We start from the raw sequence: 27,420 nt of genomic DNA on the forward strand, positions 1-27,420 counted from the left end.
GGGGAGTGGGGAGGAACCATCGAAGCTGCCCTGATCGGAGGCGGGTTCTGTTTCCAGGTTTAGTTCTTGAGCTGCCTTGGTTCAGGCAGGATAGTGGAAGGAGGTGGCTGTTTCTCCCCATTGTGCTGAGTGGACAATGGTGGAATCAAGGTGTAAGATGGAGGCTGTAGTTCTGGCTGCTACCAGCGGGAGGTAGTCTTTCATTTTCCCCATGCAGCAGCTGATGGCTCTCCCTCCAGCTGGGCAGCGTGAGCTCTAGTCTGCTGGGGGTGAGTGTCTGCCCCGACATGTGAGGGGCCCTGCCAGGCCTGTGTGGGTTTGGGACTGGACTGAGCTGATTGTGAGAGAGGGTACTCCCATGCTGCAGGCAGTGGGGTGTGCTACATAGCGATGGGAGGGTAACGTTAATGTGGCTGGACTGGGGGCATGAGTTTCCAATCCCCTGTCCAGCCCCACCCCACCCCCAGCTGCCTGTTTACAAGTGGCTTGCTGCAGCCCCAGGGCAAAGGGAGATCCTAGCTCTAGTCCCCAGCGGCCATGGAAAGGGGTCCAGATCCTGCCTCAGCCCCTCTCCATGGGGGCGGTGCGTTACCTCTCCCCTCACTGAGCCCTTCCTCTGGGAGTGGCGTGGTTGCCTCCCATTTGTTCTAATGGCCCATATGGTGCTGTCATTAAATCTCTCCCCTGCACTTCAGCACTAACTGCCGTGCCCTGGGGAGCCTTTTCCAATTACGCTGAAATCCTGCACTGGCCTCTCACAACAGTGGAGACCAACTCACTTCAGGATAAGGAGGTTTGAAGAGGGAAGAGGGTGCTGGTTAGCTGAGACACCGCAAGATTCATAGTTATGGATTCAAAGGCCAGAAGGAACCATCTACTCTGACCTGTACAGCACGGGCCAGAGACCTGCCCCACAATAATCCCTAGGGCAGGGTTTTAGCAGAACAGCCGGTCTTGATTTAAAAATGGTCAGTGATGGAAAATCCACCGTGACCCTTGGCAAGTTCTTCCAGTGGTTAATGACTCTCACTGTTAAAAACATACACCTCATTTCTAGTCTGAATTTGTCTAGCTTCAGCTTCCAGCCATGGAGTCGTGTTAGACCTTTCTCTGCTAGATGGAAGAGCCCTTTGTTTAAATATTAGTTCCCCATGTAGATACTTAGACTGTAACGAAGTCACCCCTTAACCTTTGTTAAGCTAAACAGATTGAGCTCCTTGCATCTATCACTCTGAGGCAGACTTTCTAATCCTTTAATCATTCCCATGGCTCTTCTCTGACCCCCCTCTCCAATGTATCACTTCTTGAATTGTGGGCACCAGACCCAGACAGAGTATCCCAGCAGCGGTCACACCACAGTTTACAAGAGGTAAAATAACCTCTCTATTGCTTCCCGAGATTCTCTGTTTACACATCCCAGGATTGCAGTTACCCTTTTGGTCACAGTGTCGCACTGGGAGCTCATTTCAGCCGATTATCCACCACAACCTACAAATCGTAGTCGCTGCTTCCCAGGATAGAGCCCCCCCATGGTGACAGAGCTCTCCTGCCATGAGGGCATCCACTGCGGATCCAAGGAGTGGAGAGTCAGGGCCACAAAGCCTTGAGCCACGTCAGTTACAGCAGTCGCTCCCTGAGCATGTGCTTAGGGCTGGATAGACAGAGCTGCCATTGTTTATTAGAATGTATTATTTGTGTTCCTGCAGCACCCAAGAGCCCCAGTCATGAACCCAGCCCCCTGTTGTGCTAGGCACTGTACATCACAGAACAAAAAGACAGTCCGTGCCCTATAAAGCTGATGATCATTTCTTTATTGTGGGAAAACTAGTGTCCCCCACCATCCCCAGCCCAGCTCATCTAGTTCCATAGGTGCCAACTTCCTTCGCCGCAGGCCCTGCCCCCACTCCCCCCTTCATCCAAGTCCCCACCCCTTCCCTACCTCTTCCCACCCCCGCTCCGCCCCCTCCCTGCCTCTTCCCTCCCCTGAGCGCACCCTGTCCCTGCTCCTTCCCCTCCCTCTCAGCACCTCCTGTACACTGCTGACAGCTGTTCTGTGGCATGCAGGAGGCGCTGGGAGGGAGGAGTTGATCAGCAGGGCCGCAGGTGAGAGGTGTTGGGGGCAAGGGGGGAGCGGGCTGCAGATGATGCTAAGCACCCGCTAATTCTTTTCTGGATGACTCTCGGAGTCGTCACCTATGCCTAGATCTCACAAAAAGCCAGATAGGTTTTGACTCAAACTTCCCAAGACAGTTCCCCCTCAGTCAGAGACCAGGCCTGGAAAATTTCAGCCCAAAAGATGAGAGTTTGGGTTAGTTAAGAGTGACTGAGAAAGGAGGGTTATAATGGAAACTCTCAGGTAACCTTCATGCTCCAGCTGAAACTGTGAGGGAGAGAAATACCGATAACGTGCCACTCTCGGGGAGGGAAGGGAAATGCCCCAACAGATGGAGTGCCGGGGGTTCCCCCAGCTGGAACAGAGCACCCCTTGCACGTGAGGGTGGAGTAAGACTATGTGGGTAGAACTCGGAAGAAACTTCTGCTTGGGCTTTGTTGGCCTATTTCAGTTTCCATCTGACTGGCTCTGTCACTCTCAGGCTGATGGGTCCGAGCCCTACGTTGAGTGAGCAGTACAGGCAGTGTGGCCTAGTGAAGAGAGAGCTGGACTGGGACTCAGGAGACCTGGGTTCTGTTTCTGGCTCTGCCACTGGCCTGCTGGGTGACCTCAAGCAAGTCACTTCAGTGCCCCATGGCCCCATGTGCCAAATGAAGCTGACCTCTTCTGTGAGCTGCTCTGAGATCTACTGAGGGACAAGCGCTATGCAAAAGTGGGCGGCGTTATTCTCTGCCTTGTTGCCCTCCTCTTTGAAACAAATGAAGGAGGAGGAGAAACGGATCCAATCCCCTGCACTTGTTGAAATATTGGTCTCCCACATGCTGCTTGAACTGACTGTGTCTGCCGCAGTGATGCTGGCGTGGGAGCACACAGGCTTGTGCGTGTGCTTTTCCACCCCCACCAAATGATGGGAGAACAGGCACCTGCTCTTTGCCAAGAGACCTTTCTGCAGGCCCCAACTCCCATGGCCAGAAGAGATGCACGTCCACATGCTGCCGGACGCCCCCTGCCAGCTTTCACTTCAGCAGGCTGTAGCACGAACCCTTGGACTGTATGTATTTGGGTTGCCTTCCCCTGTGATCTTTACAAAGCCCGCTGCCCTGCTTCCACGCCAACTGTGAGACTGCTTCCCCTTTGACACCTCTCTTAAACAGAGGTTGAACAGCCCACTGCCTCGCTCCACCACCTACATTATGCTCGTCTTCCTTGTCTGCCTCTGCTCTGCTGCCAGCAGAGGCTGTTTCCACTGTGCTCTGGGTCCTGCTCCCTGTGGAAGCCACTTCCCACCCTGCTGGTCCCTGACCAGATGGAAGCAGTCACGCCAGGAGCATGGACAGATGGGGCTCTGTCAGTCCTTCCGCCCCAGTTCAGCGTCCTCCAGTGGCTGCCCCCCAACTGGAAATGGCTTAGCCCCCAGAGTGTTAAACACCACGGGCTGTATTCTCAGCATGCGTACATCACCATAGCTCCCCGTTTGCAGCAGCTGTGGCTCTGGCCCGTCGGCATTAGCCTGAGTCACTAAAGGTTAAAGCAGAGCCATTGGCGGCATTTGAACGGAAAGTAAAAGGCTCAGAAATGTTCGTAAAGTGTCGCTGCCAAGTGTAAAATCATATTTAAAAACCCTAATGTGCTCTGGCCCCGGCAACACCAGAGATGGTTTAAACGGCAGGGTTTAAAACATTTACTGAGCAGTTCATCACTTAGCTGCTTTAGTCTTTGCCCTTGAGTCATTCCAAGCAGCAACATCCAGCTGGTCAGTTTCACTCTTCCCAGTTCTGTGGACTAGCTGTGTGCTGCAGGGTTTGGGTTGATGATGATGATGACTTCGCACTGTAGCACCTCAAGGCTGGAATGAGATCGGTGCCCTACCTAGGCTGGGTGCTGTACAGACACCTAGTAAGAGACAGTCCTTGCCTTGATGAGCTTGCAATCTAAATAGACAAGACAAAGGATGGGAGGAAGGATGGATGATCTCCATCTTAGCAGACATTGTAGGAACTGAGTAAACTCCTGTTTTTATTTTGATTTGGTTTGTATCTTGTTAATAATGAAAAGATTTCTACTTATCAGTTCTAGCAGGGATTACAGTGGTGGGGCTCAGAGTTCTGGGACTATGAAAAGTCCTGGACTAGTTTCAAATAGCACTGCTACTTCTGAGGGACCAGTGACAGTTCAAGCTCTGATACCTAGTGAATCCTCCCACCCTCCCGTGCTGGAAACAAATGCTGTACAGCATTGAAGATCTGGGATTCGTATCTTTTCAGTGGTACAGCCCTTGTAATACTGTAAGATGTGAGATCTTAAATGGTCTCTGGGGCCTGGTCTACACTGGGGGGATGGGAATTGATCTAAGTTATGCAACTTCAGCTACGTGAATAATGTAGCTGAAGTTGACGTGCTTAGATCTACTCACTGCGATGTCTAGACTAGACGCGATAAATCGAGCCCTGCTGCATCGATCACTGCCCCTGGATCCTGCGGGTAATGTAGACAAAGCCTGGGTTATCTTCTTGTCTGTTATCTCTCCACCAGTTTAATTCCAGCTTGAATTTGGGAACTGTTATCTAGGGAACAGGTAGCACTAGAAACTGGTGTTTTATGTCCTGTGAAAGCAGCTGGGATTCATAACTTTCAAATGGTATTAAATTTCAATCTCCAACTCAAGTGGTCACAAGATACTAGCTGCCAAAATGATGCCAGCCTTGAAGTGTGAGCTGGTGAAGCAAGATGGCAGCCAGAAGAATGTGATTTTAACAGTAGAGTTTCAGAGTAGCAGCCGTGTTAGTCTGTATTCGCAAAAAAGAAAAGGAGTACTTGTGGCACCTTAAAGACTAACCAATTTATTTGAGCATAAGCTTTCGTGAGCTACAGCTCACTTCATCAGATGCATTCCAACGAAGTGAGCTGTAGCTCACGAAAGCTTATGCTCAAATAAATTTGTTAGTCTCTAAGGTGCCACAAGTACTCCTTTTCTTTTTAACAGTAGAGTTGTCTCCCTTTATTTGTCACTCCCCAGATCTGCTTTCTGGGTGAACTCAGAATCGCCCTCTGCTGACTTGAGTGACGAATGATGTTGGTGCCAGGCATAGAGCGGACACAGCAGTGGGAGAGGGAGCTGGATTCTATGCTGACTCCAGAATTCTGGATTCTGTTGCATCGGCTGCAACATTGTTCACTAAATGCCAGTTGTAGAATCTGGATTCTTGGTGACGCGTGAGCCTGGAAGACGCCAGCCTGACCCAAGTTAACTGTATGGGGCTGGCACTTAGAAGGAACCGAGCTGTGCGGTTAGAGAGAAAACAACCCTCGAATCACAAAAGGGCATTATCAAAGTCAGTCGTCAGCATGTAATGAAGCTTTAATAAATTAAGGTAATGCCCAGGTTTTCAGCCCTCAGATTCGTCCTCTCTCTGTGCTTCAGAGCCCCATCTGGAAAACGAGGATAGTGCTTTTCTACGGCCATGTGTCTGTGATGTCTGTTTGCGCTGTGAGCTCTTTGGGCAGGGACTGTCTCTTGTGATATGTTTGTACAGTGCCTCGCACCATCACATCTAGATCTGTTAATCAAGCCACTACCAACATACAAATCGATACATTTAACAATGGTGACCTGTTAGGACTAAAAATAGTGTTGAAATCAGTACATGTGGTTTGAGGACAGTGAACTTTTCCAGTGGCTGGTCGTGAGTTAAAAAGAAATGTGATCTCTGGGGTTTTAGAAAAGCTTTAATAAGTGAAATATTAATTAGCCAGACTTTACTTCAGTGAAGATCCCTGGTTAAGGTATGAGAAATGCCCTGTCCCACTTTTGCTTAGATATCAAACAAACTGTGGTGATTGTGAAAGCCTGGACTGGTGAAACTGAATTCAACCAGACTTTTTGTGCTTCCTCTTGGGATGGAGAACTGGCCTGGGTGACTGGAGCCCAAGGCATTGAATTGAAAGCTCTCTGTTTTAATGCTTATCTGAGCCCATCCTGATCTTTAATGTGTTTGTCTTCGCAGCATCCTTGTGGGCCATTGAGCAGATGGGGAACTGACGGATAGAGACTAAGCGATTTTCCCAAGGTCATACAAGAAGTCCGTGGCAGAGCACTGACTTGAACCTAGGTCTTCTAGACTAGTGTTCTAACTACTGGACCATCATTCCCCTCTCCTTTCTACTTGGTGTTGGAATGAATGAGCATCTGACCAGAACAATAGGGTGTTTCAAGTCTTCTCTTCTTTTCTTTTCCCATCCTTTGCTGGCTGGTAGTGGACTCCAGCTGCACCTCTGTAGGTTCTGCAATCTCTGATGTTGCTCTTCAAAGCTTGTGGATCGCACTTCTCACCAAGGGTGCAGCAACTTACAGTGTTCCTCTCTCTGGCTTTCACCGGATCACGGATGCTCTTGCTGAGCCTCAGTGCTCCCCAAAGGGGCTGATCTGTAAACAGGAACGCTATTCGGGGCATTGTAAAACAAAGTGTATGTCGGGGGAGCGTCCAGAAGCAGTCACTGCGTTTCCAAAGCAAATGTCTCCTTTATTTTTTTTAAGACAAATGGCAACCCCACCCGGGCTGGCTTACGGCATCTCTGAATTGGGCAGGAAGGGGGAGTTTGGGACATACAGGACAGAGATATTAGTATAGACGTACATCCCTGGTAGGCAGGCATGGTGAAAAAGGGAGCCCAGGAAACCTACCTGATATTTTGTGAAGGCAGAACGGTCTAGTGGTTAGAGTAGAAGGGACTGGGAGTCAGGGCTCCTGGGTTCTGATCCTGGCTTCGTGAGGGAAGTGGGATCTAGTGGTGCGAGCACCAGCGGGGTGGGAGATGGGATTTGGGAGTTAGGACTCCTGGGTTCTATCTTGCACTGGTCCCGTGGATGAGACACTGGTCTGTTGCTTGGGAGACCAGGGCTCTGCCACTAACCAGTGTGCGCAGGCCACTTCCCCTTTCTGTATGTCTCTTCCTGTGTGTCCGTATGGTGCCTGGCACCGTGGGGCGCTGATCTCGATCAGGGAGTCCTAGGTACTGCTGCAATGTGAACAGTTGGCAATGGAATGGAAGGGGGTCACCTAACAGGTGCCATCTGTGGCTCTGTGAATTGGTGAACTGGGGGAATGATTGCTTAGAACAGCACATCCTCTGCAAATGCTGATGAAAAACAGAACAGGCTGGCAACAAAGCCCCCATGAACCGAAGGTGATTCTCAGCCTCCCAAGGCTGCCTGTGCCCTCAGTTTCCTTCATCCTAATAGAAGCCCTCCCTATCCCAGTCTGATTCTCAACCAACCTCCTGCCGCTCTGGAGCAGGGCCTGCAGAGAAATGTTCTCCTTTCTGGTCTCCAGTTACACACCTTTCAGTAGCTGCCTATGCCTCTTGCCTGCACAGGTACCTGTGTCAGCTGAGCCTTTAGCTAGTGAATAGCATTAGTGTGTGTGGTACGCGTGCGTGCGAGCAGTTTCCTGGTTGGCACTGCTGACAGTGCATGAGGGGCTGTGCTTAGAGTCCAGCTCCGTTGATTGGCGTGTGATGTGGGCCAGGGGTGTTGTGACCTAGTGGATTGGGTAAGGAACTTGGAGCTTCCGAGTTCTGATCCAGACTCTGCTGCTGACTCGAGCAGGGCTCCTGCTCTGTGCCTCAGTTTCCCCTTGTTAACAATGGGGCTGATACCTCCTTGCCTTGCAGGATGATTTGATGCCTGGATGCTGCTTTAATGCTACATAACTGGTAATCAGCCACCCACACACCCAAGAAGTAATGGAATTGGCAAACAGCATGAAGACTTGAACTGGGGCTTAGATACTGCGCCAACACCCCCAATTCCTTGGACATAACTGAGGTGGGGATTGGGGAGAAAGGTCCCCAGAACTGCCCTTCCTGGCTGTAATAACTTTTCCCAAGCCAGGAACAGGGAGAAGGGGGGACACACAGCCAGCTTTATCCCTCCTCCCTTGGAAGGAAGAGCCAGCCTTTTGTTTCTGAAGGATCCAAGCCCACATGGTGGCTGATTGTTGCTAATCAGCAGCACCAGTTGTAGCACAGAGGATTGGCTACACTTGGTAATGGGGGGGGGGTGTATCCTCTGGGGCAGTGGTTCTCAATCTATTTACCACTGTGGGCTGCATCCAATGCTACCTGTATGGCCCTGAGGATGTCACGTGGGCTGCAACTGTGTGCTGATTGGGCCACAAGTGGGCCACGGGTTGAGAACCACTGCTCTGGGGGAATCCAGGGATCCGTTGCTGCCAGGAAGCAGGAGACGGGGCTGTGTGTACTGTGCACTCGAAATGGTAGAACTAACTGCTGTTTACACCCAGCTACCTGCAAAAATAGCTCCCAAGCTGCACCCACTGGGGACAGCGTCACCAAAAAGTTCCCCCGTGGGGCTTTCCCATAGCAGTGACCTTGTTACTTTAAGGGATTGTCTACACTGCATTGTAAACCAAGACTGAGGGCTTGTCTATGCTTACATTTTATAGCGCTCTAACTTGCTGGCTCAGGGGTGTGATTGCTGGCTCACGGAGCTGGAGTACCAGGAGCGCTGGGAGAGCTCTCTCCCAGCGCTTGCGCGCGACCACACTCGCACTTCAAAGCGCTGCTGTGGGAGCGCTCCCACCACGGCGCTTTGAAGTTTCCAGGGTAGCCACACCCCGAGACTCCGGTTTGAGCCCAAATCCCCTTCCCCCTGTCCACACACACATCTTTCTGACTCGGGTCTGCAAGCACTCAGCACGTGGGTCCTAGGACCCACCTTGGGGGTGGGGGCCAAGCTCAAGTCCTGCCCAAACCCTGTCATTCTGCAGTGTGGAGGCAGGTCAGGCTGCAGTTGCGAGTCAGAAGGTCAGTGTAGTGCAATACGGGCGCATTAGCACGGCTGTGAGAGCTGGGTCCAGCAACTGTAAATGCAGAGTGGGATGCTCGAGCAGGGGCTTGAGTGTCATGGGTACTGTGCAGTGTGGACATCCCCTCCGTGCACAAACTGGGAATGCTGATCACCGCCATCTGTAGAGGGGAGGACTGTGAATTGGGTTGTTGGCTCCTCCAGAAGTGCTGAAGTTATGGGCTTGGTGCAGAAATTGCTAGGCGAGGTTCTCTGGCCTGCGCCGTGCAGAAAAGTGAGGATCGCAGTAATCTCTTTAGCCTTCATATCTATGGTTCAGTGACCAGGAACCTGTTAGCTGGAGGTGGCAGTTCATAGACTGTTTGGATGATTTGGAATGTAACTGATGTATCTGGCTTGGTTACAAATTTGTTTTGCCACTTTCTGACCTCTTATGTGTGTGTAAGTAGTGTCCCTTGGTGGGGGAGTGGGGGTGGGGGTGGGGAGGGGTGTCCTTCCCCTTCCTGACCTGCCTTAAAGTGTGTTCTGTAGCCCGCTCCCAGTGCGGGGGCTGGGTACACTTGGATCATTTAGTTTTGCCCAGCTTTGGGGGAGGAATCTCTCTGGGGGGGTGGGTGGGGGGGATCTTTCAGCCCTTAGTCCGAGTTCATGGGCTTCCAGTCTAACCAGTGAAGTGGATCCGTAGCCAGCCAAACTCAGATACAATAGCTACCCTCAAATTAAACCGTTTTCTCCCATCTCCTTCCTTTACACCTTCCACCCTCACCCCCATAGAAAGTTGGAGAACGCTATCCTGTTTTATAGGTCAGCTCCTGCCATCTTGGTCTCTGCCCTGCCAACATACCCAGTATCCATTGCCACTCTTAACATGCCCGTCATTGCTGTATTGAGGCTCTGGCACAGTGACCTACTGGAGCACCATTATGGGGAGCAGGTGGAGGCTGTCTTCCTTCCTCCCTGCCAGATGGGGACAGCTGTTCATCTCATTGGCCCAAGAGCTGAATGGGAAGTGGGTTAAGCTGAGCTGAGACCTTCCACTGCCTATGCTGGTCTTGGCTCCACCCACCCACCCCCCAATGGATAGCCAGGGAGGTCGGGGACTGAAACCACATCCCTTTTCCCCCAGACCTGAAGCAGCTGAAAGTGGTTGAAACCAAAATCCTCATTCAGGTTTGGATCCTCCCCTCACCAGACGGAGTTGTTGCAGCAGAGCTGGGCTGAGACAGGCCATGCCATGCCCCTTCCCAGAGCTCCATCAGGCCAGCAATGGTCTGAAAGACTGAGCCAGGGGACGGGGCTAATTCCCACAGACGCGCGCCCCCTCCCCTCCCTGGCCTGGCTGAGACCTAGATTGGGGGGAGGGGCAGTGAAACTTGCATGATCCCCACCCTGTCGGTCCCCCCCGCAGCATCCCAGAGAGTGGGGAGAAACCTCCACCAGGCAGCATGTGCGCTGGAGAAGAACCCGGTTTGTTTCACAGCTAGCACACAAGGGAGGCCTCTTCCCAGCAGCCGCAGCTCGCTTGGGTGCAGATCGGGCCTCTGCATTTCTGAATGGCGCTCAGCAGCCTCATCCGCCTACCCCAACCGCTTCCTGTTTGTTCTGTCAAATCACACTGGTGCCCTGGGGTACTCACAGCATCGCATCTCCTGCCACCGACAGCACGGAGACTGGGTGAGGTGAGGGGAGGGCTTGGTGCTAGCGGCTGTCTTCCAAGGCTTCAGCTGCCTGCATGAAGCTACAGCTTCTGCCCTTGCTTCTCCCCCCACCCAGTGTCACCGCAGTGGGAGAAGCTGTTTGGGAAATCCGTTCACCTGCTCCCTGGCGGTGAGCAAGATGCTTTCCTGGCATGTGTGGAAAAGTGGGAGGCAGGGCTAAGCCATCCATTCCTACCGAACTTAACCAGCCCTTCTTGATCTTTGCCATGGTCAGAATCTGTCCTGATGCAGCCCTGCTCTTCCAGCAAGAGGCAGAAGCATGTAATTGACATGCCTGGTCAGTTTCAGGACTGCTGTCCCATCCCTGGAGGAGCCTGGAAGAATTGTGTCGGTTCACTCTGCTGCAGCTCCTAGGTGCAGGGACAGGGCCTAGAGCTGTCTCTAGGGGAAGGACTAATGAAACAAGAGCAGAATAGCTATCCCCACAGAGCATGCAGGAAGCTGTGTCAGGGTAGGACAGCAGAAAGCTTCTGTGCATACAGCAGTCAAGGCTATGAGTCTGAGATGGCTGGGGGAAGGGAGAGAGTACAAGGTCCTTCCTTCTAATAACCCAGGAGCCGGAGGGTCAGGCCTTTGAATTCATCAGACACCCGCTAGGCAGAGATAGATCCAAACAAGGAGCTCCCCATGCAGGGAGTGTAGACACCACCTTCCTGGCAGCTGGAGGGTGGGGACTGGCTTCTCCGCCAGGGTGTTGCTCTGCAACCTCCCTGGGGATGCCGCTCCTGCCTTGCCTCAGGGTAGTAGGTGTCTGGCAACATTTTTCAAGCCCTGCTTTGTGTGTTGAAGAATAAGATGGTTATTCCTGGGGTGGGCGGGGGCCTCTGGAGCTGCCCATGGGGCTGGGTGCGTGACATAGCTCGTTCTCAGCACATCCTCTCTCATTCACTTCTCCAGATCTCATGCCAAGTGACGTGTCCCTCCTGTGAGATTTGATCCCCAGACCTGCCTGAGACGATGTCAGGAATGCAGGTAACAGCCAGAGCCACCTGTGCTTTGATGGGGGTTGGGGACAGGGAAAGGCCAGAGTTGCTTGAGGCCTGTGTGGGGTGGGAGGAGAGACAGGCAAAGGCCGGAGCCATGTTTCGGTTGGCAGGTAGCCGAGGGCCCTTGGGAGTTCTCAAGCCAAGTGACAGGGCCAGGGCCAGCCCACAGCTAAGGGTGGCTGCATGTATTAACCAGCATGTATACCCAGCCCATAACCTCCATCCCTCCACTAGCATTTCTTGCACACTCACTGGGCACGTGGGATCCCACATGTGTGACTTTCCACCCCTGGGGCTGAATCTGAGGTTTGGCTCCTTCTGGTGGTGGGAGCCGAGTACGTTCAGCGTCTGAGGCCCTGTTTGTCTGTCCCTCTTTCAGGCCGTTTGGCCGTCCGGTACGGAATGTATCGCCAAGTATAACTTCCATGGCACCGCCGAGCAGGACCTTCCGTTCAGCAAAGGGGACGTGCTCACCATCGTCGCCGTCACCAAGGTAACCTGCCCCGCCCTTCGCTTCGGGGTGCTAGTGATTTGCTGCCCTCCCTGGGGCAACCCCAAAGGCAGCTGGAGAGATTGGGTCTGTGCATCTTGGAGTGCCCTCACAGTGCTGGTTCTCGGCTGCAGTCCAGGAAGGAGGGGTGGAATAGCCACCCCACCATCAGACACCCAGAGGAGGGGTGTGGGCTGCTGGACAGAAAGTTTTGGAAACCCAAATAGTAGGAGGTGGGGGAAGGGAGATGATTTAATTTGATCAGAAAGCGATCCACAGATTGAAAAACTGGGAGACCCCCTTGCTGGCTTTGGGGTCAGAGGGGGGCCCACTGCACAGAGATGCGATGCCACCAGTACCCACAGGGGTACACTCGTGCAGGAGCCTTGCCTGGATTCTCTCCCCAGGGGAGCAGAAGAGACAGGAAACCTGGCTGCCTTTTTAATTAATGTGATGGTTATTTAAACTTCTCCAAAATGTAAGTTGCTCAGGCGGGTCCCAGGGAGGCAGTCACGTGGGTTTAAAGTGAGACTCTGTCAGGAGTGACTCTGTGTGCACGGGCGATGCTGCGACCCATCAGATTCCCTGCGTTTGGTCCAAGAGATGGCTGGGGTGTTGCGTTTAGACTTACCACGGGCAGGGTCTGAGCAGTGACACCTGGAGACCAGGGGGTTGGTCTGCAGTTAATGGCAGTCAGGTGGTAAATCTGATGGGGCCTTTTTCATGAGGGAAGGTGGGGCTGACCAGTGTCTGCTTCCCCTCAGCTGGGCCTCTATAGTCATATGGTGGAACTGTGGCATGGCCAGCATGTCCCTTGCAGGCAGACGTCAGGTCTATGCTAAAAAGTTAGGTCGACCCAGTGACGTCACTCTGAAAAATGTGTGTCCCAAACGATGTAGTGAAGCCGACCTAACCCCAGTGCAGAGAGCGCCACGTTGAGGGAAGAACTCTTCCATTGGCCTAGCTGCTGCCTCTCAGGGAGGTGGCTTATTTCCCCTTCCCTTCGGTGTAGGCTGTGTGTACGCTGAAGTGCAGCCGTGCCGCTCTTGCATTTCGAGTGTTCCCAAGCTCAGAGGTATAGGATGGCAGTCTGGCCATGAGCTAGACCATGTAGTGAGCAGGCAGCGGTGGTTGGTTTGTTGTGTAGGTCCAGGCCTTCTCTGGTCTTGTCTCATCGGCTAAACAGGGTTGGGCTGGGTGAGTGCTTGGGTGGGGGACCTCCAGGAAAACCAGAGGTGCTGCAGGCAGTGAAGCAGGCATTCAGTCGGAGTGGAGGGATATCTCTTCCTGCATCAGTGGGAAGCCAGTGCCTTGGAATGCAAAGAGGTGCTGGGCTATTAGCAGTGCCTTGCTACAGATGGGATGAAAAGCTGATGCACTAAGCGCTGCAGCTCCTTCGAGGTGCCAGAGCATTTTTTTTCTTTCTGTTTTGCGAAAGGACAGGCTTGTTAACCCTGTTGTCTTGATCGGATTCCAGACCTGGGGATTACATTCTGCAAACGTAAATGGACTCTTGTCGTCTTCAGTGCCCGAGCTAAACCGTTGTGTAGTGATACTGTGAGCTGTTAAACAACTGCCATGTGACACCTCAGAGGTGGCTGCATGCATAATGTCTTTAGGATTCCCCAAGATAAAAGGCACTGTGTAGATGTAAGTTTCTCTATGGCAGTGCATTGCACAGTGGGATAGAAGGGGATAGTATTGTGGGTGGCATTAGACACACGGGAGGCTCTGCTCACTTCTGCTTTCCCTTCCCAGGATCCCAACTGGTACAAAGCCAAAAACAAGGTGGGCCATGAGGGGATCATCCCTGCCAACTACGTTCAGAAGAGGGAAGGAGTGAAAGCCGGAACCAAACTCAGTCTGATGCCGTGAGTATCCAGAGGAAGGGGCAGAACTAGGAACAAGACCTGTCTTACCAATTGCCACACAGATCCTATGCTGCGTTTTGGTGGTCATGGGCAGCAGGACGGTGGATCTGGAGCAAGGCTGGACTGATGATTTGAGTGCTGCCTAACACAGGGCTTGAAAAACTTACTGGAGACCTGCAAACCAGAGGGCTAAAGCTGCTGTACCAGAGAGAGAGCCAGCAAAGAGATGCAACAGCATCAGTACCTGAGTTCATGGCTTTCTCAGCTGCAGAGGGAAATTGACCTGGTTTCTGTCATTTTCACTGCTGGGGCTCTGAGTAACAGCAGAGAAACTGACCATAATCTTGTTAACTTTGTTCTATGGTTGCTTTGGAGAGCTATGAGCATCTACAGAGGCACTGGAGCTATCTGTCTGCAGACTAAAGAAGACAAATGCAGTATAGGGTCACACTTGGAAGGTTTTTTTGCAGCTATAAAGGCTTCCCACCAGCCAGAAGAGAGAAGGCACATGGGATTTTTGAGCCCTTATCCCCCTAATGTTCCAAGTGTGCGGGGGGAAAATGCCCCTGTGATGCTGCCCCTCATGCCTGCTACCTCCCATTTCATGGGTCACCAGTCCAGTGGCCTCATCCTAGGCTTGCTTAACCCATAGCTGCCAAATACAAGTCCACTCTTGTGTGGGACTTACACCTAGCTGTGTTCCTTTGGGTATAGGGGGCAGTGTACAGGTGGATTATATTCTCATTCACCAGTAGAGGGCGCTCAGGCCAGTTAGCAAGAGCAATTAATGATGGCTTAAATCCAGAGGAGCTGGTGTAGTGGCGATAGTGCCTGCAGCAAATGGCTGTCGCAGACCAGCTCACGCTGGGCGCAGTGGGCAGTGTGTGGAACACAGGGCAGAGGAAGTCCTGGGGGGTGAAGTGAGGGGCGGTGTCTCATGTAAGGGGAGGGTCAGTAGCGAAAGCTGAAGCCGGGAGATCTGTACGTGCTCTGGTGACTCCATTCTGCACTTCCTGGTGCTTATACCTATTGGGGCTGGGTTGGTCTCAGCAGCGCGTGTGTACGTGTGTATTTCCTGGGGCTCTGGGCACAAGAGTGCTTGTCTGTGGCCTGGCCGATTGTTACAGGAGGCTCTGGTTGTAAGGGCTGCAGGCGCTGGGGGTGGCCGATCGGGAGCACCTTACGCAGAGGGAAATGCATGTGGGGTTGGGACGTCTGTTTGGGGTGCCTGGGTCTCCTTCTCCCAGTGTCCTGCAGACACGTCTCCCAGCCAGAAACGCTGACCTCTCCTCCCATTGGAGCACTGTGAAGTTAGATCCATGTCCCACAGCTGGGTTCACTTTTCAGCAGCTGGTCCCGCCATTCTAGGAAGTTACGAGTCTCTGGAGATGGAGGAAGCACCCACAGGCCTGGGACGTGCCGGGCTTTACACAGATCAGCAGCACCCTGAGCCTGTGTGGTTTACAATTCTCTGCTGGTGTTTTGCCCCCTGGATCTGTACTCATCTCATGCAGTCTGGGTGCCAGCACTCTCTCTGCCTCTGGGTGCTCCTCCACGCTGTGCTAACACCCTAAGGCCTTTGTTGGGCTCTGTGCATCTGCTTGCTTCCTTGCCTGGGAGCATGTGCATGCTCTGGCCCCCGGCAATACCCTGCACCCCGGCAGGAAACTTGCACAGCCAGCTAGCTAGGTCCCTTTCCTACTCTCTCAGAGGATTTCCTGTGTGCACGCCTTTCTTATCATCTCTCGCCTTGTGCCTGGCTTGCACATTCTGCCTACCTCAGCACCTTGTTGTCCTGCAGCCAAGGCTCGGTGTCAGTGGCTGAACTGGTCTGAGGGCTTACAGGAAGATGCACGTTCCTGAACAAGTGTGAGGGGCACAGTCAGTCGTGTTCACACAGGCAGCACCAAGGGTGGGACGTGGCCAAAGCAGATGGGGAAGGGGCCATTTCCCAGCGTGCCTAAGAAGCTGTTTCTGTTCTCTAACATCTGTGCTGTCACCCTCCTGCATTTCCCTTACAGACCCTCCCCAGCTCCTCCTCCTGGCTTGAGTGACACCCACACTGGCAATGTCCCCTGAACAATTCCCCCTTGGACAATGGCTTCTGATTGGGACTGGGACATAAGGGGGGCTGCAGGTTGCGATTGAGGGGCACTGTGGAGGCACTGGGCTGGGATCGCAAGGGGGCTGGCAGAGCTGTGGGGGCGCCAGGCTCGGATAGCATGGGGGCTGCAGGTCTGAATTGAGGGGCACTGGCAGAGCTGTGCGTAAGAACCCTTGTCTTCGCTGTGTCCCTCACACACTGAGGCAGTGAATTCACCCCTTTGCTCTCTCTCCCCCTGCCCCAGCTGGTTCCATGGGAAGATCACACGGGAGCAGGCAGAGCGGCTGCTGTACCCCCCAGAGACGGGCCTCTTCCTGGTGCGGGAGAGCACCAACTACCCGGGGGACTACACCCTATGTGTGAGCTGCGAGGGGAAGGTGGAGCATTACCGCATCATCTACTCCTCCAGCAAGCTCAGCATCGATGAGGAGGTCTACTTCGAGAACCTCATGCAGCTGGTGGAGGTGAGCTGTGGTGGAGGGGCTCTTCAAAAGCTCAGCCTGGCCAGGTCTCCCAGCCCTCCATGGGAATGGCCCACAGCCTTGGACTCCCAGCACCCCCTCTGTGCAGTCACTGCCCCAAGCCACCTGCCTAGCAGCACTGAGTTTGCATAAAGATTTGCTTTCCAAATCCTTTGTTCTCCATGTGCCGCTCTCCAGGCACCCCGCTCTGTCCCCCCTGCACATGGTGATCTCTGTCTCACGCACATCCACCATTCCATGCTGTCAGGACTCTGCAGAGGGGATCACAGAGACTCAACTCCTCTCTTTCAGCCCTAGAGAGGGCATCTATCACTCAGGGTGGCGGTGTGTCAGGAGGGCAGTGGGTCGTGGGGAGGTTCCCGTTGCACCGGCCCTGGAGGCAAACGCAGGCCACCAGTTTCTCCAGATACCTCCCATCTGCACTCAAGTAGCTGCGCCCTCCCCTCCCTATGCTGAGGAACCCAGCCTCCCCACCCCACAGCGCTCCGCGCAGGCTGCGGTTAGCCAGGCTCAGCCTGGCTCTGCCCTGATAATGATTCAGACAAACCTGCTGAACACTTCCTGCCTCTCAGGGCCCTGCCCCGCCCCCAGCCCAGGCAGGAAGAGGCTCCTCGTTGTGTGGTGGAATCTGAAAGTCTCGTGCCTCTCCTCCTGGGATCCGAGTGCGCTGGGGCAGAGGGCTGGCTCCAAGGGGGTGGGGAGCCTGCCAGAGGGTGGAGTAGCCCAGGGAGATTTGCATTGGTTTCTTTCTTGAGCAGGGCTTGTGAGCGCAGGAGGATTCCGACACATCTCCCCGGGCAATGGGAAAGGCCCTGACATGGCTGGGAGGTGGGCAGGGTCCTGGTACCCTATGCACCCTGATCTTTCACGGCCAGGAACAACTCCATGCCCTCCAGGTCAGGGTGGACATGGCAGATCTGAGGTCACCAGGGCTCCATTAGGCTCACGTGGGGGTGAAGGGACATGAGCTGATAGGGTCCCATCCGTCTGTGATCCCCTCTCCAGCTGGTTAGCTCTGGGGTGGGGGCTGGGCTCTGCTGGTGTTGGTTCTGAGTGCCCATTGGAACTCCCTGGGGCAGAGATGGCCCTGGGGGGTGGAGGGGAGAGGATGTGGCCATCTCCTGGTTGGAGCAGACCCTCCAGATCAGCCTAGCCCGGAATCCTTGCTGTAGCCAACACCTGGTGCTGTAAAGGAAGGCAGGCAGCTCTGGGCTGGGTGCACTTGGGGAGCAGGGGGTCATCTGCCCAGCGTGTGTGTTCCCCAATTCACCCTTGTTTCCAGGGCTCAGACAGGAGCCTGCAAGACAAGCTGCTCTGCAGGCCCTTGCGCTAAGGCCAGCTGGTCAGTTCTTGTCCTTGTGCTACCCCCTGGTGGGCAGACTGTGCCACTGCACCGTTTGAGCAACACTCTGGAAACCCACATTTTTTCCTCTGGTATCTCTGCCAATTCCTCCCCCTCCTGCCCAGTCCCTGGAACTCTGATGCCCCGTGTGCGCTGCATGCTGCAAATGCTTGGCCAGGCCACAGAAACCAGCCCAGCTGTTTGGCACAGACCGGCAAGGCTCAAATAGCCAGAGGAAACACAGGTCCGAATTGAGGAGCCATTAGCATGAATGTTGGGGGAAGGGGTGGAATATCTATACTGGTGGGCTGCAGGGCGAGACTGGGGGATGTTGACAGGGCAGGGGAGTGGCTGCGGATCAGGACTAGGAGGGGCGTTGGCAGGGCAGGGGAGGGGCTGCGGATCAGGACTGGGGGGCGCTGGCAGAGCTGGGGGTCGGGACCAGACCTGAAGTGCAGGTGGGGGCTGTCAGTCTGGATTTTAAAGCTAGGAGACAGATCAGGCATTTGCCCCATGGTGCTCTCTGCCAGACCCCCCAGTATCGCTCCTTTGCCTTTGTGAGCACTAAAAATCACTGGGGAGGAACATTAGACAAATCCTGTGGTGGCAGAGCTGGGTTAAATAGAGGGCCTCCCTCAGTGAGCCCCTGCAGCCCAGCGCTGCTGCCCTGGCTGGGGAGGGGGAAGGAACCCAGATTGTTTCCCTTGGAGAATCAGTCTGCCTGGCCTATCCCATCCTTTACATGGGAAGGGGAATTGGAGATCTCTCTGGTTCATTTGGCCTCCCCCCGCCCTCCCCATTTTGGACTCTCCCCTGGAGCCACAGACGTGCCTTGGGGTATCCGCTCCCCTCAGCCCTGCGTGGGGATGGCAGGAGCTGGGCCTTACATCAGGCTTCAAACCGTGCATGAGGTGGAGCAAAGGTGTCTGGGATCACACAGCCAGTCAGTGGCAGAGCCGGAATCAGACCCCAGGTCTCCAAAGTCAGGCTGGGTGGGGGTCTCACCTCCTGCCTTCTCTTCCCGCCAGCATTACACCACAGACGCCGATGGGCTCTGCACACGCCTCATCAAACCCAAACTCATGGAGGGGACGATCGCGGCTCAGGACGAGTTCTCCAGAAGTGAGTGCATCCCTGAGCGGGGTGCTGCACGGTCAGCAACTCCCCTCCCCCACCCCATCCATCCCTCCTGGTCTGTTTGCCTGCTCAGCTTTCCCTTTCCCTTCCCCTTCCAGGTGGCTGGGCCCTCAACATGAAGGACCTGAAGCTTCTGCAGACCATTGGCAAAGGGGAGTTCGGAGGTCAGTTGGGCTCGGCTCTTGTGCTCTGCCGTTGGGGGTAGGGAGGGGAATTGGGGGCTGAGCCTCTCCCCTAGAGGAGGGATCCAGTCTCAGGCTGATCTAGCTCTGGGCTCCCTCCGGCTCCTTCCCCACTGGCTTCTCCACCCTGAGGGGGTGATGCTCTTGGGGGGCAGCAGGAATCCAGTGGGTGTCTGGCTGCTTCCTGGCTCTGGCTGTAGTGACCCTTTGCCCATGCCCGGCACCTCCAGCTGAGGCTCCCGAAACTCTTCGGGGCCGTGATGATCCCAGTGTCTTGACCCACCGGTGCGGCAGGCTGGCTCAGCTCTTGCACCTGCACTGTCCCGAGATCGTAGGCTGGTCTTGTCCCCACGTTACGGGTTGGGGGAGACTGAGGTGCAGAGAGGCGACGTGGCTGAGGTCACGTAGTTGGGATTAGAACTCGGGACTCCTCAATCTACGCCTGAATCTCAAACTGATTCCCCGCCCCAGCGAGTAAACCTTCAGGGGCCTGGCCTGGGCCGGGGGGGGGGGGCAGCCTGGCGGGGGGGGGTTCTCCAGGCGGGGTGCCGGCATTGTGAGACGCCCTCTGCCCATGTCTCCTCCTTTCAGACGTGATGCTGGGTGGTTACCGCGGCAACAAGGTCGCCGTGAAGTGCATCAAACATGACGCCACGGCGCAGGCCTTTCTGGCGGAGGCCTCAGTGATGACGTGAGTGTCGTGGGGGGGGCGCAGGGGACAGGGAGACGGAAGGGGGCGCAAGGGGAGGCTGAGAGCTCTATGCAGTGCCGGGGGGGAGGGGCATGAGGAGAGCAGGCCTAGGGCAGTGGGGTGGGGTGGATCTGGGGGGAAGGAGCACCCTCTGGTGTGACTGGGGTTTGGGTGGATGGTGCGTGGGAACGGCGAGCCACCCAGTGCCAGCTCTGTGTCTGCAGCCATGTCCCTGTTCCCTGGGGCCAGCGCAGATCTGCCCGCTGCTGCCTGGCTCTGAGCTAGTGCCCCGTGGCTTTGCAGGCAGCTCCGACACAGCAACCTGGTGCAGCTGCTGGGGGTGATCGTGGAGGAGAAGAGCGGCCTCTACATTGTCACTGAATACATGGCAAAGGTGAGGCTCTGCGGCTGTGGGGGAGCCAGCCGGTCCCTGGGGGCCCTGTGTGAGGCCTGGCAGCAGGGATCAAACAGGCTCCACGCTAAATCCAACAGCCCCCTTCCCTGGCATCAAGAGTAGAACTGACCCGCTGAGTGCCGGCAGACCCGGCCGCCCCTGCTCCCACCCCCCAGCCTGCCCCCAGAAGTTTGCCAGTGCACGCGGGAAGCAGCGCAGCCAATAGAAAGCTGCCCAGGCTTGGAATCCTCCTTCCCTTTAGCTGCCCCTTCCCCAAGTCAGTTTCACTCGATCCTGGCCCATGCCTGCGTCTACAGCACCCCACCAAGCCGCTTCCCGTACGCCCTCCGGCAGCCATGGTAATGCGCACACGCCGAGCGCATCCATGAGTCGCTGGACGCCCCAGGGGGCGTCTCTGCCCAGCACTGGGAAAGATGCTTCGGGGACTCCTGGCAGATCCCGGGCACCTCCTGGTGCATTATGGGTCCTGTGAATGGAGCTGGCAGCCTCCCTGCAGTGGGAGGGTGGGATCCCCTGGAGCGCTGGCTGCAATTGTCTCTCCACAGGCGCTTGAGGGGTGGGGCCTGGTGTTTCTAGTGCTTGGGCACAAACAGGAGGCCCTGGCACAGGCACCCACTGGGGGGCAGGTTTGGGTTGGTCCCCACTGTGCATCACCCCACAGCTGCTTAGACAAGGGGCGATACAGGATGCCTTCATCCCAGGGGGAGCTCAGCTGGGAGGCCCCGGCTTGTGACAGGCACCGTGGGCAATTGCCCGTTTGACACAGCCCCTACAGTAACTCAGTGCCCCCGGTGCTTTCTGTGGGTTGGCCATTACTGACCTAGAGAAGAGAGCCATCTGCTCCCCCCAGCACCACCGAGGAGTCTTCCATCCTCCTCCGGATCCAACCAGGCTCTGCTTTGCTTGGGCAGGGCGCCAGAGTGGCTGGAGGCTGTCGAGGCAGCGTCGGGGGTTAGCAGGCGGGCTCTGATAGTTCTGTCTCGCTCTCTCACCAGGGAAGCCTAGTCGATTACCTGCGATCCCGAGGGAGGTCTGTGTTGGGGGCTGACTGCCTGTTGAAGTTCTGCTTGTAAGTACGCAGCTGGGCCTCCATGACCCGGGTCCCAGAGTGCATGGTGGGGTAGCCAGAGGTTCTTACCAATGATCCGCTCACCACATGCCTCTGAGCCTTTCGGCATCAGAGCCTCTAGTGATGGTAACACTGTGCTTCTCCTCACACCTCCTGTGCGAGTATCTCAAAATGCTCTACAGGCATTATGAGCTTAGCCTCCCAGCCCGCCTCCTGTGCGGGTTGATGGGGCAGCTCAGGCAAACAGGAATTAGGTGACCCATAGCCACATGAAGAATCCAGTAGCAGCACCGGGAATCCCAACCAGCCCTCCTGATTCTGCCCTGTGAGGATCTAGCTCTCGTGCGTGAATGGCACTTTCTTGCACAGCAGATCTGCCCCCTGGGCATGCCTGGAGTCTGATCTCTGTCCTGCAGTATCCTCCTCTTGGCCCCGCATTATCAGTACAGCCCCATTCTGTCCCGTCTCCTCCATCAGCAGGATGGCTTGTGATGTTGCAATCACGTTCCAGGTTTGCCTTTCCATGGCTAGCCCAGTCCTGCCCAGGGCTTGCTGCTCTTTGGTAGCTTCTCCCCCTTGCACCCACCGGCTGGGTATTTCACAAGCAGCCTGGTGGGTTTCCGGTGATGTAGAGTGACTCGGACCCAGGGGTGCGGGAGGGCTCACAGCAAACAGGGGGCCCGTACCACCTGGGGACCGTTGATGGGACTCTGGCATACATTCTCCCTTAGGTCACAGGTTCAAATCCAGCCAGTGACTTAGTTGTTATGACTGGATGTCTGGTCAGTGACTTCTGTGAAATGAGTGAGGTGGGTCTCAGGCCAGTTCCTAGAAGGCACCAAACCGCCATGGTCCTTGGCATGAACTGGCTTTCTTGGAGGCTGTGGATTGAATGATCACTAGGGACAAACCTCCTCAAAAGGGGTCCCTTTCAGCCTCACCAGCAGCGGTGGGACACCCTCACTCTAACTGCTGTGGATAAACAGCCAGCCAGCAATCAGCCCCAAACCACGCTGGGTTCTTAACCCTGCCGCGCTCTCCCCCACCCACCAGAGACGTCTGTGAAGCTATGGAGTACCTGGAAGCCAACAACTTCGTCCACCGGGACCTGGCGGCAAGGAATGTGCTGGTCTCAGAGGACAACATCGCCAAGGTCAGCGACTTTGGACTGACGAAGGAGGCGTCATCCACTCAGGACACAGGGAAGCTGCCGGTGAAATGGACGGCGCCGGAAGCACTTAGAGAAAAGGTGAGCGGGGGACAGGGCAGGCTCCCCAATCCCCTCATTGTCCCCCCCCCCCAAGTGCTGCCCCGGTGATCAAGTGCCCACAGTCCTGTGCTCTGTATATAAGTGGCTAGATTCTGCCTTTCCATAGTGACTAGGAGAGATGGTCACCTACCTTGCCCATGGGCTTACTCCTTCTTGGGTGTGTCTGGCTGGGGAGATGTGTCCTCCCCTTGCAGGGCCAGACAGGCTTGTGCAAGGCAGAACAGTTCCGCCCCTGTGCAGCTCAGAGGACATGGGGGCAGGGATCCATGGAAGAGCTGCCCCCCAGAAATATTCCTCCCTTGTTATGGACGCTGCTGCCCAGGGAGGGAGGTGGGGACTCAGTCTCTTAATCCCCCTCCTCTGTGGATTTGGGGAAGCTGCTCCAGCGTTTCAGGAGGCCCCAAGCTGCTTGGAAAGCTGCAATGGTGAGATAAAAGCACTGCTGCTGCCTGCAATAAAGGCAGTTAGCTGAAAGCCAGGGTGGAGCCGGGATTCTCCTCACCTCCCAGCACAGGGCACTCTTGCCAGCGTGTGCGGGTGGGCAACACAGCGTGAATTAAACAGGAGGGTTTGACGCCCTCCCCATTTTGGTTGTGGGTCCTCCCCTGCTGGCCAGCCGCTCCACCCCCCTGTGCTATCCCCCTGACCCCTTTGCGGCCGGCTCTCTCCCCTGCAGAAATTCTCCACCAAGTCGGACGTGTGGAGCTTCGGGATCCTCCTCTGGGAAATCTACTCCTTCGGGCGAGTGCCTTATCCGAGAATCGTAAGTGAGGGCAAAGCCCTAGGGCGCAGCTTCCCGCTCCCTCCCTCCTTCCCCCGGCCCCTCTGCTTGAGCCACCTTGGCCTGATCTTGGGGTGGAGGGGGGGGGGCTCTGGGGTTTTCACAATCTGCCAAACATCTGTCCCTCTGGAAGTGCAGGTGTTGCCTGCTGGAGATGCTGCGCAGAAAGCAGCCAGGCACAGGATTGGAAGGGGGGTGAGCCCTCAGCCCCCCCACTGTCTGGGGGCTGTGCAGCGTTTGCGGGGGTGGAGACAGCCCCCTCTGTGTGGGGGGCTAACAGGAGCCCTGGCGAGTGGAGAAAGCCACTTCTTGGGGTGGGAGTCCCTGGGGCGGGAGTGGAGACCTGCTTGAGTGGGAGAGCTACCTGTCACTCAGGTCTCTGGCTCCTCCCTTTTTCTTGCCCCACCCATCCAGGCAGCCCCAGGCCCTGCCCATTGTTTCATCTTTGTTCTCCCTGTTGGAACCCTCCCCCAACCCCTCCTCAATGATTGCGACCTTACCCCCCCCCCACACTGTGCTGCTGAGATCGCCCTCCTGGCCCAGCGCCCCCTCCAGATCCAGGCTGCCCCTCCCTGCAGCTTTGCTCTTGTCCCTTACTGCCACCAACAGCACCAGCTGCCTCCACTCACCGGGCCGCTGCTGCCCCAGCCCATCCGCCCTCCTCCTGCTCTGCCTCGTACCCGTGGCGCGCCGTCCACGGAACCACTTCTTCAGATCCCTCCCCTCAGGCGCTGACGAGACGTTGGCCAAGTAGCGGTGGAGACCCAGGGTTCGGTGCTCACAGCTTTCCTCGGGGGCGGGCGTCTGGGGACACCACACAGCCTTCTCCCAGCTACCTGCCCTCCTATTGGTTGGTACAGCGACATCTGGCCACATCTTGCTTTAAATGAGATTGTAGTAGGAGTTCCTAGAAGCCCTGATTGGAGTCCCGTTGTGCTAGGTGCCGTGCAAACATAGAGTGAGGAGACTGGCCCTGTTTCTCCTGCCCCTTTTCAGCCTTCTCTGTTGCTTGCAAGTTCTTCGTTCTCCCTGAGTGTCCGCACAGCACCCAGCACAATGGGGCCCTGATCCATGCCTGGAGATCTCTGGGTGCTGCTAGAACGCAAATATTAGGGGCTGGGGAGAGAGAGAGAGAGAGAGAGAGAGAGAGGCCAAGGTATCTATCCCACAAGCACGTTTTCCTATAGACTAGCTTGACTAGGTGTAGTTCCCCAGCCCCCGGGCTGTTACTGGATGGCCGTGGTGTGTCTGAAAGAGGAGAAATGGGTTGGCTTGGCATGTAGCTTCAGGGAGTTGGTTTCAGGGAGGTGTGGCCAGCTGGGCTCGGCTCTGAGGTCCATCTAGTGCAGCGTCCCATCTCTGCCGCTGCTGCAGAGGAAAGCCTAAGACCCCCCCCCGGAGGAGATGGCCCAGAACCAGACCCCCACAGAGATCCATCTGGAGCTCTAGTTGAGGTTGCCCTTAGGGCTGAACAGGGAGGGTTAAGCTCCCTAGGAGCCGAGGAAGAAGCAGACTGATGGGCTGGAAGTGTTAGCTGGGCAAAGGCAGAGGAGGGCGACTGGCTAAGAGAGTAGATCTGGGGGCTAAGCCGGGAGGAGCCTCACCTCTCTGTCTGCGCAGGTGAGAGGGGAACCAGTGGAGAGATTCGAAGGGGAAGGGGGTGAAAGCGTGTGAGCTCCCAGGACAGGGAACATGGGCTGTGTTCAGTGGTAGCGCTCGGGGGCCTGATCCTGGTAGGTAGGGGCCCCTGGGGGCTACTGCAGTATGACTGAGGGACCAGGGGCTTAAGGAGCCGTCTTCCCAGCCTCCCTCTCTCTCGCAGCCTCTGAAGGATGTCGTTCCCCGCGTGGAGAAGGGGTACAAGATGGACGCCCCAGATGGCTGCCCCCAGGTCGTCTACGAGGTGATGAAAAACTGCTGGACCCTGGACCCCGTCATCCGGCCTTCCTTCCACCAACTACGAGAACAGCTAGAGCATATCAAAGGCAACGAGCTCTACCTGTGAGACGGGGGGCGGGGCTTCCTGAAGACACCCCCCTTCTCCCTTCAGTCCCGCCCCACCCCCCTGCGCAGGTAGCGGGGTGGGGGAGGGGAGAAGGACTGAGCGAGCTGCTGGACCTGCTCCACCCATGGAACTATCCTAAAGAGACATATTGGACTTGTGCATATCCCTGCCCTGGGTCTGCCTCCCCCTCCCCGGGTCTCTTAGGCTGGGCCAGCTGGTGATGTGGGAATGAGATGGATTGATCGAGGCTGCCCCCACCACCTTGTCCCTGTAGAAATCAAACTGGGAAATTTTAGCGGCATGTTGTTACCCCCACACTCCCTCCCTGCCCCCAACCACTGATCCTTTCCCACAGAGTTTCTCCTCCTCGATTTGTCCCTGGGATCACATCTCCGTTTCTCCAGCTCACAGGATCGCGACAGCAGGGCACAGGGTGGGGACGACTGATGTGGCACGAGGAGGGAAGCCAGGGTGGGGGAGGGGAGAGAGGATAAATGGGGGGTGTCCTATTGCTGACGGTATTTCCCGCTCCTCTCACGATTCCTGCGATTGCTTAAAAACTTCCGATTCAGTTGTTTTCTCTGGATTTTGTTGGGTTATTTTTTATTATTTCAAATGGAAACGGGCCAGCCAAGCGCTGGGGTTTTACTAAAGTACGAATCTCTTATTTTTTAATGTAATTGAAAAAAAAAATTAAAAAAAAAGGTTTAAAAAAGAAAGAAACAAATCGACCCACCTGAAAGGAAGGAAAATCCCAAGTCTGCTAACTGACCGGGTGAAATAACTGAGAAACCAAGGGCGATTGTTGAATTGTTTCGCTATAACTTGTTGCAGTGTTTTGCATGCCGTCTTCAGAGGCCTTTTCCAGTCCTGTCCAGTGCTTTATTCTCATGTAATGCTGCCAACTGTGAGATTAAATTGTAATAAAACCATTCCATAAGGACACATAACTCCAGGCGTGTCTTTCTCTGCCTCCCCGCTATGGGGCGCAGCTCAGCCAGTGGCCAGCCTGAGGGAGAAGGGCACTGCACTGCCTGACATTGACGGTGAGTCATGATGGGGATGCATCTCACGTCTGGTGTTTTGCCACCCTAGGGACCCAACCGCCATCTGCATGGCTTGCCCAATCTTTTCCTGTAACGAACCTCCAGGCATACGAAAACCTACTTCTTATATAGCCCTTTTCTGCAGCAGATCTCTGTGCTTTGCAAGTGGTGGGCAGCTTACAGATGGGGAATGGAGGCACAGCGAGATTGACTTGCCCCTGATTGCTCAGGGAGTCCGAGACAGATCTGGCCCTTGAACCAGTGCTCTAGAGTGCCGATCCGGTTCTTTGACCACAAGGCCATTCCTTTGTAAAGCAAAATCCTACGTGAACAGCTGGGTTTTGCACTGTCCCTGGGAGGTCATCGGACTCAGGTCCAAATGATCCTGCAAGGGGAAGCAAAATGGCTCCTGAAAGGTCAGACCTAATGACTTGTAATGTAATCTCTGGTGAGGTCCAGCAGGTGTCTGGGAAGGGGGAGATGGCATCGTAGGTGGGGGGGCCAGGCTGCTTGGGTTGGGTTAGCTCTACAGCAGTGCCGTGGATTGCAGAGAGCGCACGGCAATGTAACATACTCCACACATTCAGAAGAGGAAGCGGGCAGGGTGTACGGAACCAGCATCTTGCTGCAGCCCTGAAGCTAACTGCAGTGAATGAGCATTGAAGGAATCTGGCGCAGAGGTGGCAAAGGACTCCATTTGTACCGGGAAATGATCAAGCTGGCTAGTCAAGATGATAACTGATGGCAATGGGTGGATCAGGCCATTACTTGCGCCATTGAGGAGCAGAGTGGGAAAGCTGTAGGAGTTCGTGTTAGGATCAAGCCTACTTGTTTGGTGGGATTGGCTCTAGCTCTAAAGAAAACTATACATCGCAGAAGTATTAGTTGTCCG

The 27,420-nt window shown here is 55.4% G+C and overlaps 1 protein-coding gene across 4 annotated transcripts in view; it reads left to right on the plus strand.

Moving 5' to 3' along the window:
* CSK (C-terminal Src kinase) overlaps nucleotides 1–26,427 on the plus strand; it is a 68,810-nt gene extending 42,383 nt beyond the window's left edge. For 2 of the 4 annotated variants that reach the window (XM_038418097.2, XM_043494292.1), the window contains exons 2-13: nucleotides 11,555–11,629; nucleotides 12,023–12,136; nucleotides 13,892–14,004; nucleotides 16,353–16,572; nucleotides 18,961–19,054; nucleotides 19,168–19,233; nucleotides 19,843–19,942; nucleotides 20,246–20,336; nucleotides 21,353–21,426; nucleotides 22,480–22,675; nucleotides 23,373–23,459; nucleotides 25,300–26,427. In XM_038418097.2, coding sequence (XP_038274025.1) covers nucleotides 11,615–11,629; nucleotides 12,023–12,136; nucleotides 13,892–14,004; nucleotides 16,353–16,572; nucleotides 18,961–19,054; nucleotides 19,168–19,233; nucleotides 19,843–19,942; nucleotides 20,246–20,336; nucleotides 21,353–21,426; nucleotides 22,480–22,675; nucleotides 23,373–23,459; nucleotides 25,300–25,482 — 1,353 coding nt within the window. In that variant the 5' untranslated portion in view covers nucleotides 11,555–11,614 and the 3' untranslated portion in view covers nucleotides 25,483–26,427. Of the gene's footprint in view, nucleotides 1–7,788; nucleotides 7,938–10,574; nucleotides 10,767–11,554; nucleotides 11,630–12,022; nucleotides 12,137–13,891; nucleotides 14,005–16,352; nucleotides 16,573–18,960; nucleotides 19,055–19,167; nucleotides 19,234–19,842; nucleotides 19,943–20,245; nucleotides 20,337–21,352; nucleotides 21,427–22,479; nucleotides 22,676–23,372; nucleotides 23,460–25,299 lie in introns of those variants that run through there. The other 2 variants (XM_043494291.1, XM_043494290.1) reach the window with 2 other exon arrangements.
* The last annotated feature ends 993 nt before the right edge of the window (nucleotides 26,428–27,420 follow it).

The sequence above is a fragment of the Dermochelys coriacea genome, chromosome 10 (assembly GCF_009764565.3).
Source record: "Dermochelys coriacea isolate rDerCor1 chromosome 10, rDerCor1.pri.v4, whole genome shotgun sequence".
Lineage (NCBI taxonomy): Eukaryota > Metazoa > Chordata > Testudines > Dermochelyidae > Dermochelys > Dermochelys coriacea.